General features: G+C 39.1%; 1 protein-coding gene across 2 annotated transcripts in view; it reads right to left on the bottom strand.

Annotated features, from left to right (window-relative positions):
• LOC145994931 (progestin and adipoQ receptor family member 3) overlaps positions 1-23279 on the bottom strand; it is a 94406-nt gene that overhangs the window by 37479 nt on the left and 33648 nt on the right. Inside the window, exon 1 of one of the 2 annotated variants that reach the window (XM_083131434.1) lies at positions 793-988. The exons of the other annotated variant lie outside the window; for it this stretch is intronic. Within the exon in view, the coding sequence (XP_082987560.1) occupies positions 793-846 (54 nt within the window). The 5' untranslated portion in view covers positions 847-988. Of the gene's footprint in view, positions 1-792; positions 989-23279 lie in introns of those variants that run through there. 2 annotated transcript variants of the gene reach the window in all.

Here is a 23279-nt window from a genome sequence, read left to right as displayed (position 1 = left end):
GAAATTCATTATTTCACCTAAAGAAACGTTCCACAATGCAGAATAGTATGCTAGCAATGTAAAAAATTGCAAAAATAAATCATTGATAGGTGTCTCCGGTCCAAGTCTACACCCCCACATATTAAGTTTACAACTATAAAAACAACTTCACTCTTGAATGAAACTATATTGATATACATGGACCAACTAGTAATATTTCATGTTTTAGTCTTACTGTATTTACAGGTATTTGAATATTTGCAGAAAATGATTCTCTAAGCTTATGATAAATATTTTTTAATTCTTGAAGATATGAGATTGATCTTCAAATTGTAGCGACTCCTTAGTTCTGAGAGATTTTTCTATTACCTACCAGGAAATTTTAAAGTCACTGTTAATAACTTCTGTGAACCCAAGAAGTCTCTGAAGTTTATATTAAAAATAGGTCATTGGATGCACAGGTCAGTTTACACTTCAAATTTTGGAGGCAACCAATATATTTAACACGTTGTTAGTATCTTTTTAAGTTTAGTGAATATTGGTAAAGTGTTCAATGAATGCAGTTTTCCACATAATTCGCATGATCCTAAGTTTGTGCAATTGTTACGTTGAGGTTTAGCATGTAAGTTATATGAAGCAAAAATAAATTAAATGCGTTATTTTACTCCTGTCCAATTTATTTCAATACAACGAATGTAATGCAAATTACAATAATACTATTTTCTTTTTAAGTAACAGAACGCCATAGAATAAATACATGCTGTACACGGTTTGCATACCATAACCAGAAAAATCGGTAAAGTGTAGCCTTACCTCTAAATTCACCCCAGAGTATCTATTTCGTAGAATATAGTTTGCAGACTGCATAATTAGTAATAGTCTTCCGAATTATTTCAACTAGCATTAATGGCAAGTTCATATATATTCTCTTTATGTACAAATCTAAGCATTCTAGTTTTGTTTACAACGATCTACATGACGATGTTTACACTGCGCAAAGCAGACGATCTTTTCCTTCTTGGTTCTCTTTCTATTCTTTTATACAACACTGTACACCTTTCAATTCGGGTATTGCTAACTGTCCCGTACTGAACATGAAATACGTAATTAAGGGGGAGGTGGTGCGGGATACCGACAAGAAGGGGCCAAAAGGGGCATTTGCCCCCTGAGATTTCTGGAAACAGTTAATGTAAATCGAATGGCGGAATTGTATTTGAAATTGTATTATTATTTGAAATAGGGTTACATTTAAGCTTACAGTCTATTTTGTACTGATTATCTAACTATAAAAACAGCTTCTTGTCCTACATGAATTAATGTTACAGTTATGCAAATTGTATATAGATATACAGAATATGGATATTACAAATGTATGTATGTTTATAATTTGGAACGACTTCGTTCAAATTTGAAATTGTAGCAAGAAGTCATGCACGAGAGGTGCCGTGAAAGGCAACAAATTAAGTGCCTGTGCAAATTATCCTAGTGCTGGGGATGATTGACGAGAATTCTCTTAGCCGGGAAACGCATCACTCCATGTTTCCCCAACTTTAAGCACTGCTGCTCCCTGAGAAAAAATCCTGCAGGAGGCCTTGGTTCTCCGTGTACTCAAAATGCATACGATCTGATCTGATGACGTAAAGTGAGATCGTATGAACCTAACCCCCGAAAGTATTTCACTCACCACATATAAGAAAAAGAATAGAGCACAAAGTAAAAACTTGAAATCGAGCAAAGAAATGGTTGTATCTTGAAATGCCTTTCTGGGAAGTATGCAATAAAAATAAATATATTTTTAGTAAGTCTTGAACTTTTTTTTCTGAAATTGTGCCCATCGGCACACGAAAGTAGAATTCCTGAGAGAGAGTTACAGCGAATTGAGAATTTTTAGCAAATAATCCAAATCATTGAACTAGCGGTGCTGATAGAGACTGTCTATAAAAAGGATAGCAATTACAGGAACTCTCTAACAAAGTTATAAGTCGGAATCAAATCTATAAAGATGAGAGGCAAACTCTACGGACCAGATTAAGTAATAATAATCTATTTGAGGAAATAATGTTTAGAAGTATGAGGTCTCGTTTTGTTTAAGTCCACTTTATGCTCCGTTAGGCTAATCGGGAATAGACCTACACTTTAAAATGGGATCCGATCTACTGTGCAATGTGCTTCCACGGTAAACCCCTTGATTGGCAACCATACAACTTTAATTGGGCATTATCCATTGTATAGTGATTGTGCTTTTAGCTACTGTGGCATTATATTTTGAGAGAGCATTTCTTCCTAGGTCTTCACGTGAACAAATTCATTTTTGCCGGTGGAGATGGAATGGAACCTACAAGGCATAGATGTAACTTGGCGGGAGCAAGGGGCACTTGCTATCCCAAAATTTTCAGGTATATTAAAATTTATAAGTTAAGGGCATTTTTGTTAACCTCCTGGGTCCTGAGGAGTAAAGTAATGAGTATTTCTTGTAATTTTGTAAATGTGACGGTTATTTAGAAAAATATACCTGGGCGCTATTCTTGTGTAGCATTGTTATCAGTGTGCGAATTTACAGGGGGTGCCGAGGATTTCCCCCCACCAAGAATTTTATCCCGGCAAAATAAAATAATTTTTATCCCTACCAGGGATGTTTTTATCTCCCCTATTATATTTTACTCGCTGGTAACATATACAAACTTGCATACCCCCCAAAATTGGCCCCCGAAATGAAATATAAATACGCCACCGAGTGTCGCCCCCCCTCAATGCAAGATACTTAATCCGCATAGTGATTATGTTGTTCCATTGAATTATTTCCCATTCATTCGATGCATGTTCTGCTATTTTTGACTCGATTACAAGGAGATTACGATAGCACTGCACTATATCGGGGAGGACCTCAAGTATAAGATGAGGGATGAGATGTCACTGATTTCAGTAAGACAATAAATATCAGTGAGATGCCGTGATCGTTCTCGAAACTCAAACTGTAAGAAATTCTACTAATAACCCCAACATTGCTCAGCAACTCCACCAACTGAAACCAGTTAAAAAATAACGAACTTCACAAAAACCTACACTATAGTATAAATCATTATCCACATTTATCTGAAAACAGAGTAACAGATTGCACAGGTTGTTACACTACGGGTTATTAGCCTATTATACATTAATTAGATAACCATAACCCACAGCGCTACAGCCCTTGAAGGGCCTTGGCTTACCTACCGACTGCTGGTCTCCCTCCCACACTGTTCCGCCGTCACCTGTTATGGCGTGGAGGTCTCTGACCAGTGTTGGGGGTGACGGGTGATCAGCCCGACGAACCCCCAGCCGTTATTGTAGGTCTACATTAATTAGATACTCTTATCATTATGTACTAAATAAACATTGGTAAAGGTAAAAATGACAAAGTAAAATGTTTACGTAAAGTATGTAGAACTAAACAGCATGCATTCATTATCTAACGTACTTCTAGTTCAGAAGTACAATTATATAAGTGTGTTCTACTAAGGAAATAATGTTAAAATAAATACAAAAATGCAAGATTAAGATAACATAAAAGGTTGTAATCAAGAGGTCCCGGGTTCGATACCCCGTGGAGTTACTTAGTGATTCGGATCCCACTTTAAATTGTAGGTTCAGTCCCGATTAGCCTTACTGTGCACAAAGTAGACTTAAAACACCAAATCAATCAATCAAAAAACACCAAAACAATCAATCGAAACTAATCGATTCTTATACTCATAAATTCAGCGGAAATAAAATAAATTTCATATTGTATAACAAATAATATCTTAATTTTATTTTAGTATTGATATTAAACTCCAATTTTCATTTTGTTGAAAGAAACTTATTTCATTTAGTAGTTGGCAACTTTTTCCGGGGCTTCTGGACCCCCTGGACCCTCCTCAAATACGTCCTTGAGCGCCAGATATAATTGTGCGATATGTAGGAAGCGGAAAAAGTGTGCCAGCCAATTTACATTTAGAATCATCGTTGCATTCGAAGAAGGTTCAGAGGCATAGACTCACTAGGATCTGGCAACTGTGGGGATAATTAAACCTGAGATGATAATATTAATCCACTTTTATCGCTTTCCAAGTGCAACTTATAGGCATAAAATCGTGATTCTATTAACCTTGCACATGCTCTTCACCATTCGAATGCCGTTTGACGGCACTAAACCGAGGCATTAACTGTTTCCACTACCGGGAGGACGCATATCAAAGTGTGTCACTTGGTCACTGTGAACACAGTGATGCGAGTGTTTTCCTTTCACCAAAAAATGTTTCGCTTCGACTCAAACACCGGCGTAGGAAGAAACGAATTATCTTTCTGCGGACTGTTCAGCAATACTCTGCATCCTTTCAAATAGAAATGCTTCTTCCATTTACTTTCATGCACATGCACATGTTCGACACGCTTTGCGGAATTAAAAACACAGCAATCCACTTGAGTGTTGTCGATCGCAGTGACCTTCGTACCCATTTACCTCAGGTGTTGCTAAACAGAATGTTGCCTTCTCTTCGTATTGAGCGACGTTAGTATTGTTCTTAAATATGATTTCTCTCCAAGTAGTAGTTATTCAGTCTGAAAAAAAAAAATTGTAGAATTTGACTGGAAGATTACTCGAGTTCGTATCAAGACTTGGCAGCAGGGTTTGTTTATCCAGTGGTAAGCAGGTGTAAGTTAGTTTTTAGAGCAATTTAGCACCAAAATGACCTAGCTTCGAGTTGTAGATGCCTGCTTCGTTCTCGTTATAAACATTTATCTCGTTCTCATTTGTACAGTAACAGGGCATAAAAAATGGGACACCTAGATCCTGAAATACCTGCTCCCCTGCAATGCGGTGTGTGTGTTGCTTAACTCGACGGCGATAAGCCAACTTCAACATCAACTTTTCAATGAAGTTCGGCTATCGCCTCGGAGATAGGCAACATACATAATTCCATGCATGGAAGCGGGTATTTCAGGATCTAGATGGCCCATTTTTATTGTCGGTAATTTTACCTCGAGTCTTGAAATACAGTAAAACATATCTACAACGGGTCACCGAAAAAGCATTCACTGCTTATAGAGGCCATAATGGGGGGGGGGGGGGGGGAGGAGATCTTATAAAATCCTGCTTGACGCCTCGCTTCGATGCTAGAAAACGTGATTTTATTATGATTATATGCGATCACGCAAACCTGACTCACAATTGTCTCAAATGAGTTGACTTGGTAGTAACTATAAGCAAAATACCTATAATCACATAGATATTCCCTTCGTATGTTTGAAGAAGTCGCATTTTAAAGCAGTCCCGTAGCGAGAGTAAGTTAAGGGGGCTGGAGCCTAGGGTGCCATGTATAGAGGGCGCCATTCCAAGATTTTTTTAAAAGACTGAGAAATTTACACTTGGGAGAGGTAACGGGAGAAGGAAAACATACAAGGTGTTACTAGACTCTTGTTTCCATTGAAGATTTTCAAGTAATGAAGGCAAGATCACGACGCCCCTGCCTATTTTGTTCAGTAACAGCAGTCTATTGAATAAAACTCATTACTGCACTGTTTAGTGAGACACAGTCGAAACAGGAAGTGAGGAAACATAACTTTCTATCTCGTACCGTTATGTGGCGCATGAGAAATGCCATACTGGTTTTCTGAAAGTTTCTCACACCGCCCCCCTTCCCCCCGCGCTATGGGAGCTTTTTTGGCTCGGAGAGAGAATTATTCAGGAAATTTCCTCCACGTGCATTTCAGCATGGATTTTCTTTCTTATTCCAACTTCTGGCAACAGCTATGGTGCAATTATAATATGCAAAATTTTGAGAAATATACAATTTTGGCAAAAAATTAACTAAACGTCCAGAATTAAATAGCGAGGATCGATTAATTGTGAGCTACGCAATGCATTTGTGACGTAAAAGAGGTTGCGGATGACCTTTGATACATCGACTTATGCTAATCATTACAAGAGCTTTCTTGCGTCAGCGCAATGAATAATGAAGGCCTTGTTACAAAGAGTGCAACGCGAAGGTCTACAACAACATACCCACCAGCGGCGGAAGTTCAAAGTCTCCTCAAGCACGTGTTATATAATGCATTCGCTGAGTTCAGATTATCCAAAGAGTAATCATGCATTGAATACATTTACACTTCCTAACTATTTAAAACAAGGACACGCCTTATGTTACATTCTATGATTATGCATTTTAAATGGTGGAAGAAGAAATTGTACATGAATCTTCAAACAATGATGAAACAAATTCGAAATTAAAAAGTGGGGGCAAGGATTTGATCTCTGTTTTTGTCAAGTTCTACATTTTTAAGTTCCCGTTCCTCTGATATATGTTCTATTATTCTCTTTTATTATTCATCAAGAATCTGGCACACGGAATCTATATAAGTATATAAAATAGATGTATGTGTGTATGTTTGTTCCGGCATAACTCTCGAACGCCTGGAGCAATTTCAACCAAACTTGGTACACATATCAATTACAATCTGGAAAGAAATACTGTGGGGGTAAGACACCCCTGGCACCCCTAGGGGTGGGGGTGAGAAGGGGTAACATGTAATAATAATAAAAAACGACCGATATTAGTGTGGAATCCATAGCTTTCGGGGTCGCTAAGATGAATAGTGACACCCCCAATGCTGTTCAATTTATTTATACTTGCTCCTGGAGGTGAAACTAAGAATGTTTATAATCAAGTTTTGAATTAAATTAATATTATAGTGAATTTGTAAAATATTTTACTTTATAATTTGTATACTGTACTTATACTTTTAAATACCTGTAAATAAAATTAGTTACATTTTACACTATCGTTAGAATTAATTTTCCTGTCTAATAGAAGATTGGAATAAAAAAATACCTGGGCAACGCCGGATAATCAGCTAGTTATTAATAAATCCTATGTATTCTGGACATCACAATTAACAAATTACGAAACGGATAGTGGTAATTCTTATACTGGAAGAAAGACAAACTTTTCAAGTTCCTGCAACCGCGTGTAGTTGACGAACTTTGACACGACACACAAGTGACGACGGTGAGGAGGTGGCCATCCTGGTAACCAGATTTAACCTCATGGTACTTTTAATGCGAGGATTCGTTAACAGTGTTTGGAACTGTTTTTTTTAAGGTAGTGTCTGCTGCCTCGTTCTTTTTCTGCTGGAACCTCAAAAAAGATGCCCGTGGCAGTAGACTCGGTCTTTGTTTTATCGTGATTTCATCATGTTATGTATGCAATTACGTCTGTAACACATACTGTGAAGTTGTAGCGATTACTTTCACAAAAATGTTTTAAGATTAGGTCCCTCAGCATTCTTCTAATAATAAAGCTAAATGCTCTCGTAGTTAAGTTCTGTTAGCATGAAAATAATATCGCTAAATGCTTTCTAAAGAAAAAGGTTCTAAATTACCTGTACATTCATTCCCACTAATCATAAACTTGCATTTATCTCGTCTTAATCTGTTCTTAAGATTTGTAACATCATCTTAGCAGACGAATTACGTGACAGGAGCAAATTTGACGCTTATTCTTACTGCTGACACGTGCGTGGCAGCAGACTCGTTTTTTTTTAAATAACTGATACTTATCTCAAAAGTAATTCAGTTACATTTATCGAATTTCATTTGTAACTCAGTTACGAATACAGTTACTTTAGAAATATCATTGCATTGTGTTCTTCCGGAACCACACAAAGGTAGCCTATTGCTTGTTAATGGAGAGGAAATGATATCATGCAACGTCGCCTATTGGCTGCGTTTCCCGTATCGAATGGCGGCTAGGAGCATCCGCTTTATTTGATTTCTTACTCCATTTATTCTTTACCTTATCCTCTGTAAGGTATGTGTAATATATCGACGTATTCTCCGAAAAATCATCTGCACGTTGGTGTACGATACACATTTTAATTTTTTTTTCATAACTACTGTCAATTTTGAAAGCTGCCCCTCGCGTTAAAAAAAACACTATGTTATCCCCTTAGCAAACATTACGTAACGGGTTTGTTTGAATTCAATCTTGTTCAGCTGTCTGCTCGTGACATCACCATTAATATGGTCCATCTTATTTCTGCGAGTTTCAGTACAGCAGGATTTTAAGAGCTGAGCGCACTTTTCCTTATATATATAAAAGACTGATGCTAAACCAACAGGAAATCAAAACCCTTTTGCCCCGTATGAAGTTCCTGGGTACGCCGCTGTTCCAGTGAATATGTTATTTAAGCGTCATGTTTTCGGCAAGGTATATTTCCGTACGAGAGATGAAGTGAAAGTAATTCCGAAAGTATAATTCCACTAGACCAAAGAAAAGTACTTTCACTTTTCGAATGAGTTTCAAACGCAATTCAGCTGGTCGGTTTAGTGGGAAAAAAGCCCCACTCTTTGTAAGCTAGGTTGCAGACTACCATTTATATGGATGGGTTTATCTTATATTTAGGCTGGTAAAGTAATATGCGAGGTAAAGTAATTTATGAATTAGCTATTCTAATACAGAGGCTCCTCCCGTTGTACATGAAACTGAAAACGCTATCCGGTGAATTCAAACGATACATTGAGCGTAATGAGAACAAGATTATTTTTTCATAGTTGTCGCGAAATGTATATGGGCAATACAGGAGAAACGACAAAGAGTGCAAGAGATGCAGAAGAGAAAGTTCATAGAAAAAAATACAAGAAAGACTATATTTAAAGCAAAAGCACTCTCCTGGAAAGTAAAAACAAAGTAGTTCATAATATTGAAGAAGCAGAATCTATACAATTACTAAAAATTGATCTAGCAACCCCAAAACAGTTTCTGTAACAAAGAAATCGCATTCATGAAATTCTATTTAATTCATCAGTGTAACATTACAGTAGGACAATAAATACAATCCTGAAGCTAACACAAATAGGTTCGTGTGTTTGTGTGTGCGTGATATCATTTGTTCTCATAATTTGTTTAAATTTAGTTTCAGCAGAGACAGAGGTCACGATGCCGTAGCAGTGGCGGCGATTAGGGGGGGCGAGGGGGCAGTTGCCCCCCCACTTTTCGCCACTTTTGACCCCGCACTATGATAAATATTATCTACTTCTTTGCCCCCCCCCCCAGTTATGGCACCTTGCCTCCCTGGTTTTGGAACTCAATCGCCGTCACTGTGCTAGTGAAAAAGGGTCTCGGGTTCGATACCCGGTGGAGTTACGTAGTGGATCGGATCGCATTGTACGTCCAGTCCCGATTAGCCTTTTGGGCATACGAGAGCGCTCTTGCACAATTACAGTGTGAAGAGACTCAACATAAAAATATAGCCTAAACCAACTTTCAAATCTAAAGATAATTGTATGTAGGCGTAATTAAAATTTGAAGCGAAGATTCCTTCCAACCTATAATGAATGCACTTTCGCAAATTTCATTTATTTAAGTATGTTACATAACACATAAACACATATTTCTCAACTAGAAAAAAAAAAAGATCTGAAAAATGTGGTTGCATTTGTAATGCTGATAAGCACGTAACTGCATTTCGTTTGAATTTAAACTAAACTAAAGACAGACAGGTGTTTCATAATAATTACGCGACTCAAATACCAGAGTCGAGACACAAACACGTTTTGATGCAATCAACTGCAGTAAATATTAGTAGACGTATGTTTTTTTTTGTTTTTAAGAGGCCGATAAACTGTGGTTTGAAACTTATTTACGAATCTAGGTTGTAGATGATGAATGCTGATGTTACGAGCATTACGTATATATGATCAAATTTATATGATGTGATACTATTCAAAGTGTGTATGCATGGACGTCCGCAGGATTTTTTCCAGGGAGGGGCAAGGATGGTATTCTTTTCCAGGGGGGGGCAAACAAGTCACATTTTCCCAAAAGAGTGTAGTTCCCTAAAAAAAAAACATTGCTTAAATTTGAATTTATGGTGTTAATGCAACAATTAACACATATTATTGTGGCTAAAATGATTTTATATGTGTGAAATATATAATTTTTGGTTGACTTTCATTTTCCAGGGGGGCACGGCCTCCCTTGCCCCCCTTCCGGACGCCCATGTGTGTATGTGTATCAAATGTACAAAAGTGAAGGAAATGCTAGGTAAGTGCCATTTGATATAAAATTAAAACTAATTACGTTGTGTTTATTGTGAGCCAATCATACTCCACACACGCCTATAATACAAATGCATCGATTCTTTTCAAATTTATACCCTATGAAAAGATAGTTTGGAGACGATAGGGGTAGGAATATTTCGTGTGTGGAGGGAGGGAGGGTAGATACACGGTTTATTCCCAAATGTCAAAAAGTATATTTGTAGTTAAAATTAGTTTCATTACAAAGTTGTTTCTTCTAGGTATTCTCCCTCTACCCTCCCATTCTGCTGTCGTCACAGATTTACTAGTAGAGATAAGAGATAAGTGTTCGGTGGTAAACATTCTCTATTTTTATCCCCATTGGACTTACGTTACGTCGCTTATAAGGACGTCCTTTCTTAAAAATGGCAACCTGAAATCAACTATACCTCTTGGATTAATGAAGACGATGAGGATGAATAATGAACTGTTGTTGGTTTGTTGTTTTAAGTCTACTTTGTGCACAGATAGGCTAATCGGGACTGTACCTACAGTTTAAAGGGTGTCGTCCTAATTGCGAACACTTGCTGCCTGAACAGGAATATACTCGAAGGACTATGTCCTAATCGCGAACAAATTTTTCTGCCTTGAGACCTACAACCAGTTCCAAACTTAAGACTGGTCAGTGTTTTGCTGGATCATAGAAAATTCGACATGATTAAAGTAGTCGCCAAAATATAATTTATTAATAAAAGTGTGGCCTATTGTTTATAGGAATACGTACTGCACACTTCTTACCTGAAAAGAGCTTCGTCATTTAATAATATAATTATTAACTTTACCTAAATTTCAAATTCAAATTTCAAACCATATCACACTGTTTTTAAAAATGTAGGAATACCACCAATCTCCTTATATTTGTTAGTGCTCCTCGCCAAAAAAAAAAAGTTTTTTCTTCCATTTTACATCTTCCAGGCTCATTTCCATCCTGATAATCATGCCATTATATAAGGATGTGGACTCCCTAGCTCACTGTTGATTTTGCGGCTCCATCCGTTCACTACATTATTTGTCCGGTGCTTCCTGTTGAAGCAGTTTCACATCACTTAAAGCACCAAGGGGTTTTCGAGTCATTAACACACGAATGACAGTCAGATTACGTCGACAGACTGAAAGGGTGAAATGACCTTGGAGGGATTTACAAAGCAGAAGACAATGATAGTCAATCTGGTTGGCTACTGTTGTTAGTCAAATCAGCTGTCTCTGCGTCACTATATGTTTCTGAAAACAGGTTTTTCAGTTTCATGTGTTCGCAATTAGGACACTAAATTATTTCTCACTTTGATGTGTTCGCAATTAGGACTGTTCACAATTAAGATACAACCGCTTGAAGTGGAATCCAAACCACTGTGCAATGTGCCTCCAACGGGCATCGAACCCGAGACCCGTTGATTACAAGTCGGCGACGACGCTGAAGAAATGAATTGTAAGAGAAACACGGTATGTACGTAGTTTGTATCCAGCGCAAACATCTGCGAATATTAATACTTCTGACTGTCCATAAAATTAAATAGATAAACAATGCCACGAGTTAATACAATTTATATGTATGCACACGTACTTGACTGACTTACCCTAAGTTATCGTATATTGAAACTGAGTCAATGGTTTGAAATTACCCACACGAGCTTTGTTGATGTAAATACTGTCTCCTGCATACAAGGAGACCACAATTGGTGCGAACTGACATGCGTAACAAAATTCTCACTCCCAACAGGTTCTGTCGCCAGCTGTTATAACGTATACAAGTCTACGATAACTCGCGAGTCAAGTCTTTCAGCATAAAACGAGAACTTCGAACGTGATAACAGCATGAAGGTAAAAACAGAGGCACCTCGTGTTTGAACTTTCTATCGTGGTCTTGTAGGCTAACGGTAAGTAATGTAATTGGTGGTTTGGTTATCTCGATACAAGCACTTCTTGCCCATATCAATTTGGTCCAAATGCTAACCTAACTCCTTCGCACTTGCATAACTGTATGAAGCACGCTTTCTCCTGCTTTTCTCGTCCTCCTTTTACCATCCAAAGGATCTCTTGCAAATCCCGAAGTTCGCTAAATCTTTAGACTGATTCAGCGGTGTCGGTAGTAACTCTCCGGCACTCCTAAACCCGAAGGTTTATTGGTACAGCAATATAAACTTTTCATCTGTCCCTGTCCTTGCCAATGTCAAACCAAACATGACTTCTTTTCTCTCTTAACTCATCTTGTCCTTCCTACAGGTCAGTTACCACAAGGCTTCCCAACGAGGTTCCCATAACTACGTCACCAGGGGTCCCGGGTTCGAATCCCATCCCAGCCTGGGCATGGGTGTTCTTTGTGAGTGTCCTTTCATCAATTTCATCATATCGTCACTCATCCTCATACTCGCCATTTGCCAAAGAAAATAGCTATTCTATTTTGTAATGGTATTATTGCGAAATATATGCTCATTTATGAAAAACTATGTCGCGTGAAGTTGTATAAATAAATTTGAAAATCACAAAGAAGCATTGTACTAACTCCATTAATGGTGTTCAAACGGCTAAAAAAATATTTAAATAAATACCAATTTTCAGATATTAATTGCATCTGAAAGTTAGAATTCCACAGTTTAAAATTATATACTGTATATCACATGGTATTAACTATCAAGTAACCAGGTACAATATAATACTTTAATAGTGAAGTCAGAGAATTCGAATTGCGTGGGGTTGATAAAATATTTTCAGCTGGGCTGTGCTTCTGTGGTCTCTCTCTTTCCTAACTTTTTCCATTCTTAATTCTCCTCCTTTCGTTACCTATCTTCTCCCCCATCTCTCGTACCTTTCTATCTCCCTCTTTCTTCTCTCTCTCTCTCTTTACTGGTTTCCCTTTCATTATTATTTCTATGTTGTCTGTTTCTCAGTTTTTGTCATTCTTTCCTCATTTCCTATTTCTCTCATCCTTTCTTCGTTCTCCTGTTCTCATTGTAAATTGCCTTTGTTTCTGTCATTCTGTCCTTCTCTCTTCATTTCCCTCATCCTTTATTTTTCTCCAATTCTCCGGTCTTTGTTTCTTGTTATTATTTCCTTCTTTTCTCTTCCTTTCGTTCTTTCTTTTTCTCCTTTGTTTTTGCAATGTCTTCCTTCTTTTCTTTTTCACTAATTCTTTCTTTTCTTTTTCTCCTATTCTATTTTTCGCCTCTGTTCATGTCATTATTTTTTATTATTTCTCTCCAACATCGTTTCTTTTATCCTATTCTCTTTTCATCTTTGTTTCTCTTACTTTATCTCGATGTTATTCTCTTCTTCTTTCCCTCACTATGTCTTGTCATTTTTTCCTTATTTCCCGTTGTACGTATATCGCATCCTTTCCTTTTCTCCCATTCTCTTTATTGTTCCTCTCTGTTTTTGTTATTCTTCCCATATTTTCTCTTTCTTTATCTCAATCCTTTGTTTTCTCATATTCTCTATTTTGCCTTCTCTCTTTGTTTTGGTCTTTAGTTTCAGCATTTTATAAATCCACCTTAGGATCCCTTTGATCGATGTTACTGATGCTTGGATTGATATGATGTGGCTGTTTCGTCCAAAACTTTATTCCATGTAGTCGTGTAACGTTTTTTGGTCCAGTATTTCGCGAATTTGAGTGTTGGGAACAAACCGATCAGTACCACCATATTATTCTTAGCGCTTTATTTTGCACACTTTGTAGCGATCTTTGGTATGAAGGCGCGCTATGCTGCCAGACTACGCTTGCATAAGTCAGCATTGTTGTGATTATCACATTAAAAAAGCGTCGTTCTGTTTCTAGTTGTTAATGTGGCATTTTTAAACAATGGTTATAGCTGTCCAGAAAAACATTGTTAATTACAACAAAGTGATCTACACCGTTCGCTCTAGCATTATACACTCATGCTCATAAATTAAGGATAATAGAGGTTTTGGTGCCCCACGATACAGCACTGAAACAAACTAGTTGTGGGAGCACAGACACATGTTGAACACACAAGAAAGACATCCACATACCCTGTTTAACCCTGTTTATAGCAGAAAACGTGAGAAAAACCAAAGAGCGCACATATGATACAAAGCAAGGTAGATTGTAAATTGTTTTTGCACAGTTCTTTGAGCATGTGCACAGGTTTCAGTATGGAATGTGATGCCCATGCACATTGACACATGCAGTACAACGGCTTGGCATAATCTGGAGGAGGTTGTCTAGCAGCTGCTGGGGTATGGCCTCCCATTCTTACACAAGTGCCTGTCGGAGCTCCTGAAGAGTCCTAGGAGGTGGAAGACGTGCGGCGACACGTCGGCCTAGAACATCCCAAGCATGTTCGATTGGGTTGAGGTCGGGGGAATAGGCAGGCCACTCCATTCGTATGATGTCTTCTGTTTGAAGGTACTCCTCCACAATAGCAGCTCGGTGTGGCCTGGCATTGTCATCCATAAGGAGGAACGTAGGACCGACTGCACCTCTGAAAAGACGAACGTAGTCTTGCAGAATAACATCTCGGTACACCTGACCTGTTACAGTACCTCTGTCGAAGATATGCAAGGGTGTACGTGAACCCAGGATAATGCCACCCCACACCATGACACCACCACCTCCATACTGGTCCCTTTCGACGACGTTACCGGGTCGGTATCTGGTTCCTGGTTCACGCCAGATGGTTACACGACGAGAATCAGTGTTGAGACTATACCTGGGCTCGTCAGTGAAGAGTACCTGAGTCCATTCTTCCATTGTCCATGTCCTGTGTTCTCTACACCAGTTGTTACGGGCTACTCTGTGACCATGTGACAGTGGAATGCAAATTGCAGGCCTCTAGGCGAATAAGCCGTGCCTGTTGAGTCATCTGTAAACAGTGTGTCTGGAAACAACTGTTCCAGTGGCAGCTGCAAGGTCTCGAGCAAGGGCCCCGACAGTACTCCGTCAGTGTCTCCGGGCACTTACGGTGAGATACCTGTCTTCTCGTGGTGTTGTACACTGTGGACGTCCACTGCTGTAGCGCCGAGACACGTTTCCAATCTGTTGTAATCGTTGCCATAATCGTGAGATGACACTTTGTGGCACATGGAGCACCTGTGACACGACCTGCTGTCTTTGGCCCGCCTCTAGCCTCCCCAAGTATCCTTCCCCTCATTACATCATCAATATGTGTTCGTTGAGCCATTTCACACACACACTCACCATTCGCACAACCGAACACAACTGCACACTTCCTATAAGCACTGTACTCTGGTCAGCAGTTTTGCTCCTGTGAGTCATTTGTCTGCTTACAGCGCCACCACACACTGGATTAAGGTCATAGTCAACACAGGTTCTTTGGAACAGTACCCGGACATCATTTCAAGCTGCAACGTGCACACCAAATATTTATTTGTACAAGATTCAGCATTATCCTTAATTTATGAGCATGAGTGTATTTATTGCACGGATATAAATAACACGAGAAAGCCACTTTCATTCCGCGTGAAAGGAAATAGAAAGGTGGTAATATGGGAGGAAAGAAACCGACAGGAAGTAGTGTTACGATTTTTGTGAAGCGCTGAGTGGATTACGTGCGACAGTCCTCAGGGAAAACGCTTAACTTTGATGCATATTTTATAACATGAGGAAATATGATTCGTGAGATTGCTGAACGAGACGTTTGACTCCATATATCGGTCACGTGTGTAGACGTGAGCGTCAGGGAAGAGTTCCCTTGCCCCAAGACTCTTCGCTTTCTCCAAACAAAATTGCTTCCTTGCGTTCTGTGCGTAAAGCAGATTGAGAAACTCAGCCTCTGAATTACAGGGGCACTTTGAATGTACGTCGCCACAATTTCAGTCAATTGATAATACTTGGCAAAGGTAAAGTTCCCCGTGCATATAGCACCGTGCCATAAAGGCACATTTAGGGGATGTAAGAGTATTATCGATCTCTTCCATTTTGGAGGTGATGTGATCAGCACCATGCTCCGGCCGTCTTTTGCTCCCCAAGGTATCCATTCCCAGGTGCGATTTATGCGGGGACAAGGCTGGATAAATTCCGACCTTAAGTCAACCAGCTCGGGAATCAGAAACATTCTTCTTATTATTATTATGCATTGATATATTGGTTTTCTTTTTATTTCGCTTTTCTTCCACTTTTGGCTAACCGCAAAGTTGAGGATGAGTGATGATATGATGAAATTGATGAAGAGACACTCACAAAGAGCATCCATGCCAATTACTGGATACGAGCCTAGGACCCCCGGTATTATTACATAATAATAATTGTTACAAACTAATAAAAATAAACAAAGTTTATTCCAAATTTATTATTATTGTTACTCGATTCACCACAGTTGTTTTCATTATTTTTTTATATTTATTACAGTTACAGTACTGAAATGCATAGTTCTTGTATTTTTTTATAAACTTTTACATACCTCATTCAAGAAAAGCTTTAAAAGCTAGGAAGGCATTTTAGTCATAACACACTTATTTTTGGAATTTTGTAAACTTTAATCCTTTGATTAAATTATAGAATATTAAAACATAAGAGCAAAAGCTTCTTCTTAAATTTATTATAAATAACAAATAAAGTTGAAGTACAGGGTGATTCAAAAGTCCCGATCAATTTCCATGATACTGAAGTTGATTTTTTTTACATGCTCACTAAAGAAGAGAGAATAACCATTGTGTGTGGACGGATGCACCTATGCTGAGGTGCAGGCGATGTTTTGGCGGAAATTTCACAAAACTGCTCCGTCCAGGGCAAATATCAGGATCTTGAAGAAATTTCTCAGAACAAGATCTGTACTGGATGAAAGACGTTCATGAAGACCATCAACATCGGCAGAAAATGTGCACAGGATACAGGACGCAATTGAACGTAGCCCTCGAGCCTCAACACGCAGACTCAGCAGAGAGATTGGTGTATCCCAAGCATCCGTGTGGAGAATCCTACCCTTTAAGCTTCAAAAACGTGCCTACCATATCCAGTAATGCATGTTACATACATTTATTTGAACTTCTATGTGCGAGCCGTTGGCTGTACGCACTACATGTTGATTCACATTGGTTATTCTTTTGACAAATGTTTGAAAATATGAAACAAAAACAAACAAACATATATATATTGCACAATGCTGGTTCCACAGTCCACGTATTATAAGCTAAGGTTACTTTGTGCGGTTTCTTCGCTCTTATCGGTATCCGCCATCGCCTTTCCTCGTCGTTCTCTCACTTCCCACAAATATCTCCCCACTCGTTGCACCATCTCACTTATGATTCCTCTTCTAACTTCTACCACTTCCATTATTTCCCTCCCTGTTACGTTCTTAACCCACTTGTCTCGCAAATCACGCGTACAGGGGCAGGCAGATAGCAAATGCTCGTCCGTCTCTGCCTCCCCGCACAAAGAGCATATCGTTTCCCCTCCTTCATTCTTCATTTTTACTTGTTTCCAACCCTCCAGTCTGAACCATGCTAACCCTCCCCTTTCTTTTTTGCCTACTAAATTTATGTATCTTGCTTTGCCCCATTCCCTTGATTTCAGTTGGTTCCTTAGTGAAGTCTTCATCTGGCAGTCGGCTAATATTTCTTGTCTGTCTATGTCCAGCAGTCTCTCTCTGATTTGGTTTTCGACTGATGTATCTACCCTACCTCCCGTTTCCCACACCCACCCCATCCCAATAGAGTACAACATGTTTTTTATATCCCTCGCCCAGTTCAGTGTATTTTCTTATCTTACTTGCATTATCAGACACTGACCCTTCAGTCACCCTCCGTTGCCAGCTGAAGCCAACACTTTAAAGCTCTCATCCGAGCTTGTACTGTCTCTCTGTTTAGACCTAGTTCTTTAAGTACTCCCCAATTGGCAGTGCTTCCACTTACACACATCACTTTTTTATAGAATTCTGTTTGGATGCTTGTGACTATGCTCCGCAAAATCTTTCGGCCTTTTACCATATCCAGGTGATGCATGCGCTTGAGGATGAAGACCGTGCATCTGGCGAGTCCATGTGCTACGATCTACTTGCAGCTGTGGAACATGAGGACTTGATGAACAAAATCATGTTTAGTGATGAGGCGACCTTCCACGTGTGTGGATTGGTAAACCGCCACAACAGCAGAATATGGGGTGATGAACAGCCTCATGAAACTTTTCAGTGGGAAAGAAACACACCTAAAGTTAATGTGTGGTTGGGTCTCACTAAGACAAAAGTGTATGAGCCTTACATGTTCGCTGAACCCACAATCATTGGTTCAACGTACCTGGATATGCTTGAACAGTTCTTAGAGCCACAGCTGATTCAGGATCAGGTTTACGACACAGTTGTTTTCCAACAGGATGAGGCACCGTCCCACTTTGCCAACATTGCCCGTGACCACTTGAATCTAGGTTTTACTCACAGGTGGATTGGACGAGGCTCGCCTAGGGTTTGGGCTCCCCGTTCACCTGATCTGACCCTACTTCATTTCTTTGCCTGGGGTTACATCAAATCAACGGTTTACCAGGTGATGATAAGGGGGGGGGCTGCTGCTGCTGCTGCTGCGGACACCATTACACCATAAACTTTGCAACGAGTGTTCCGATCAACTGTGGAGCGATGGGGATTGTGCCTAGACATGGGGGGAGGTCATGTTGAATTACATTGATTCCACCCATATCCTAGGGAGGCATTGAATTGATTTGTGTTGTTTTCCCATCAATAAATCTGTTTTTTCTTGAAAACAGATCGGAACTTTTGAATCACCCTGTAGTAATATTCGACCAGAATAGCCAAAGTAAAAACTCCGTCAGATCGAAAATAATGAGTGTGGCTTTAAAAGAAAACTTCAGAAAAGAATTAATCTTCTGAGTTAAATCTTTGCCAGCCTCCATAGCGGAGAGCAATCGGTGAAACTCACTCACTACGAAACCAAAGGTCACATATTCGAGTCCTGGTCAAGGCATTGTTATATTCATCCACTCAAGGTCGTATTCAGAGGGTCCGCACCCCCCGAAAGACTTAGCAAGTATTAAATTAAATAATGAAAGTATGCTTATTTAGCATTTCTTTGTTTGGATAATCGAGGTTTTTTTTATTAGAGCCGTACTAATTGGAAGGCAAGGATTAAATTGGGATCGTACGGCTTTGAAGGACAATACAAAAGAAGATTTATGCATACTAGTACTCATAATAATATGCATAAAATATTAATCATGAACTTTATTTTTCGTCAACTGGATGTAACTTTTTTTCTTACTGAATAAACAACAGGCAGTTGTTTTTACACAAATTTTGACGATATTAACTACACGTAAGGTAGATAATGAATACATGGGGTTATATCATTATTCTTAAACAGTCTTTATACCTATTAATAATAATACGATATAAATTAATTTACATATAATATTATTTTAATTATTACTATTATTATTATTATTATTATTGACACTCGATTCGGACCTACCCCCCAGAAATATATTTCTAGAAACGTGCTTGCATCCACTTCATCCTATCATCCCGGCCCCCGTGGCGGAGTGGTTAGCACATCGCGCTAGGGGTCCCGGGTTCGAATTCCGGCCTGGACATGGATGTTTGTGAGTGTCCTTCATCAATTTCATTATATCATCACCCATCCCCATCTTCGCAAATTAGCCAACGGTGGCACAAAAAACGAAGTAAAATAAAGCAATCAATCACTCAATTCATCCCATCATCGTCGCGATTAACCCAAGAGTTAGAAAAGCGCAGTAAAATAGCCGAAATAGAAAGAAGGAATGGATTTCCTTCTTTAAGAAAATGGAAGCATGAGAATGTGGATGGACATGGAAAAACATGTGTCGACATACAGTGATGGACAAAAGTAATCATACAGTGGAACTGATAGGAAGAAAGGACGAATTGCAGCAGCTAGGAAAACAATAAGGAAGTCAAAACTGTTAATGCTTTACCATGAATGCACCAAACGATATATTGACAACAAAAAAAAAATATCAGATGCTGCTTGTAGAAAAATAAAATACAATACATTCTCAATACCCGCGTCTTTGGCTGGACAAAAGTATTCATACACCAACATAAAAGTTCACTTTGAAGAAAAGAAAGAAACAAATACCATGTCGTCAGAATTTAGTATACATTCCTCTGTTATGGAGAACAGCTGTCAGTCTCTTTTCCATAGAAAGAACAAGAGGCGTGGTTATTTCAGATGTAATATTGTGCCACTCATGCAAAATGATCTCTTTCAGTCTATTCTTGCTTGTTATGTCATGTTTTCGGAGTCTGGTTTCCAAATGGCTCCAAAGATGTTCAATGGGGTTAAGGTCGGGGGACTGAGGTGGAGTTTTGAGTGTTGATTGATTGATTGATTTAGTTTATTTTACTTCGCGTTTTGTGCCTCTTGGCTAATTTGCGAAGATGGGGATGAGTGATGAAATGATGAAATTGATGAATGGACATTCACAAACAACCAAACCCGACCGGGATTCGAACCCGGGACCCTTGGCGTCGCAGCGCGATGTGCTAACCACTCGGCCACAGGGTCGGGCAAAGAGTTTTGAGTGTGTGGGGAGTATTATATAACAACCAAAGGCGGACAATCTCAGCTGTATGTTTAGGGTCGTTATCCTGCCGGAAGTAAAAATCATTCCCAAGAACCAAATGATCGATACTCTGCTGCAAATTGTTCTTCAGAATATCCAAATAGACAAATCTATCAATAGTTCCCTGAATAAAGACGAGTTCTCCAACACCTGAGGCTGACATACAGCCGCAGATCATAACGCCACCACCTCCATGTTTAACTGTAGCCAAGCGATTTCGAAGCTCAGGCTCAGTATTGGGCTTTCTCCACACCAAAATTCTACCATCACTATGGATAACATTAAATTTACTCTCGTCCGTAAACAACACTTTATCCCAGAAGTCCAAACTTTTACTCACATACTCCTTTGCAAATGTTAATCTGGCCTTCTTGTTCTTCTTACTGATGTATGGCTTCCTTTTAGGAACCCTAAAGTGAGAATCATAGAACTTAAGACCTTCTGTAAACAAAAGCACGTGTACCCTAACAGTGTTGCAAACTTATGAAAAAAAAATAATCCACATAGCCTACAAGGTGTAAAAACATTCCATTTGTCAACAGATGCGGAATAAGCAGTATATCACTGATGACGTGTTGAAATTTATTGAATGTATGTAAAAAAATAAATTTAAAAATGTACATCTTGCCTGGTGGCCGACTTTCAGACTCATCACCGAAGTTCCCTCGCTCGAATCCCGGCATGGGTGTTATTTGTGAGTGTCCCTTCATCAATTTCATCTGACGATCACTCATTCTCATCGTCGGGATTAGCCAAAAGTGGACGAAAAGCAACGCTAAATTTAAAAAAATCAAATACAAAATTTACATCTTATCCCCCAGGAGTAAGACGGTTCCGTACCAAAGGATTAATTTTCTCTCATATTTTACTAAAAACAACCTTGCTAGAAGAATGTGACACATGAGATAAATTACGTTTTGAAACCGGGGTTTCTTCATTAAATTTATTTGATATTTGGAAGTGTTAGGATTTATTATTAATTAGATAAAAATAATGGAAATAACTCATTTGGTTTGATTGATTTGCTTTATTTTACTTCCCCTCTTGTGCCACTTATGGCTAATTTGCAAAGATGGGGATGAATGATGATATGATGAAATCGATGAATGGGCATTCACAAACATCCATGCCCAGGCCACGATTCGAACCCGGGACCCCTGGCGTCGTAGAGCGATCTGCTAACCACTCCGTCTCGGGGGCGGCTAACTAATTTGTAATTCAAATATCACCTATCCTTCATCGTCTCGTAACTAATGACAAATGTGCGTGTTACAAAGTGGTCGATCTACACCTCAATGTCACACATTCCAGTATCCTCCAGAGTGTACTTCAACATCTCTAAAGTTACTTCATCCAAAAACACACTCGTATGTCCTTTTCATCCCATTCAAAAATGCTGGATTATGCAGCAAAGACACCAAGGGAAACTAAAACGGCAACTTAGAGAAGCATAAAAGTGGGGAAAGAAGACTATAGAATACAGAAATATTTTGAGGCAATCATATTTTATTATACGCTACATATAAAATAAAATGCATATTTGGGGGTGAATCTTTAAATATTGTCACATTTTTCTTCTCTCTTGTTGTGAGGTGTTCATTTTAAATCAACCTCCCTCACCCTACGGCCTGCCCTCCTTCATCCTCAAAAGTATTCCGGAGTGTGAGGATGTCACCATCCGGATGGTGAACACCTCTGGATTATAGATCGACTCCTGCGTCCCACCCCCTCCCCCATCCGCGGAGAATCGTCACTGACAATGTGAAATCACACTATCATATGCCGACATTCGACATACCACTTCCGTTTCTGTACTTGACTTAGTGAGAAGTATTGAGGTTGGCAACAGCCTAATAACGGATTTCTTCCGCATCATGTAGTCCGTTCTATGAAAGTACGCTATTGGAAGAAAAACGTGTAAATTACGTTGGATTATACATTTTAAAATATATTTTCATTAAAGGTTTCTGTTTATAATAATAATACGTGATTATTGTATAAATTGCAATCGATCACGTGAACAGCAAGAAAATAGCGCCAGTTTCGAACATGGCGACTTCCATGCGTGCAGGAAGGTCTCCCGTGTTTTCAGAGTAGTATTTCGGAAATACAGCCGTTTGAAAAGTAGCAAGAAACAGGTTGTTCTTAACGCTTATGTGACGTTGTGTCGGTGCTATCCTGAGCAAGCAGTGAAGTTGGTGTCCAAGTGTAATTGTGTGTCTGCGTCTTTGTGTTTTCGATATGGTGAAAGAAAGGAAAACGACCGTTCAAGTTGTGAGTCCCGCGAAAAAAAACACGTTGTTGCTCGTATAAACAAGTACACCGATTTTTAGATAAGCGCAATACAACGCGAGGTGCTTTCGTATTCTTTCAATCAAAGAGCCGTCCTGTCCTCTGTGGGAAAGATGTTGATAGTGATGATTGATGACGATCTCCCCAATTTTAGCAGTCGACGTTAAATCGCCTCTTGTGCCACGTTGAGTTCCTTTTTGGGAAGCAAATTTGACAGACTTACTGTGACAGGATGATGTCTAGGGCCGAAAATGCCTCACGTTCAAAAAGGAACTGCTGAATCAAGGTAAGAAAATACATTACTTGCATGAGACGTGCGTAAATAATGTGCTTATTATCGTCTTCTTGTTTTCTAGTGCACAAGAAACCGAGAGAAAGATAAACAAT

The sequence above is a fragment of the Lepisma saccharinum genome, chromosome 11 (genome assembly GCF_977018435.1).
Source record: "Lepisma saccharinum chromosome 11, izLepSacc3.1, whole genome shotgun sequence".
NCBI lineage: Eukaryota > Metazoa > Arthropoda > Insecta > Zygentoma > Lepismatidae > Lepisma > Lepisma saccharinum.
Note: the sequence above shows the minus strand (reverse complement) of the source record. Positions and strands in the feature narration are given on the sequence as shown.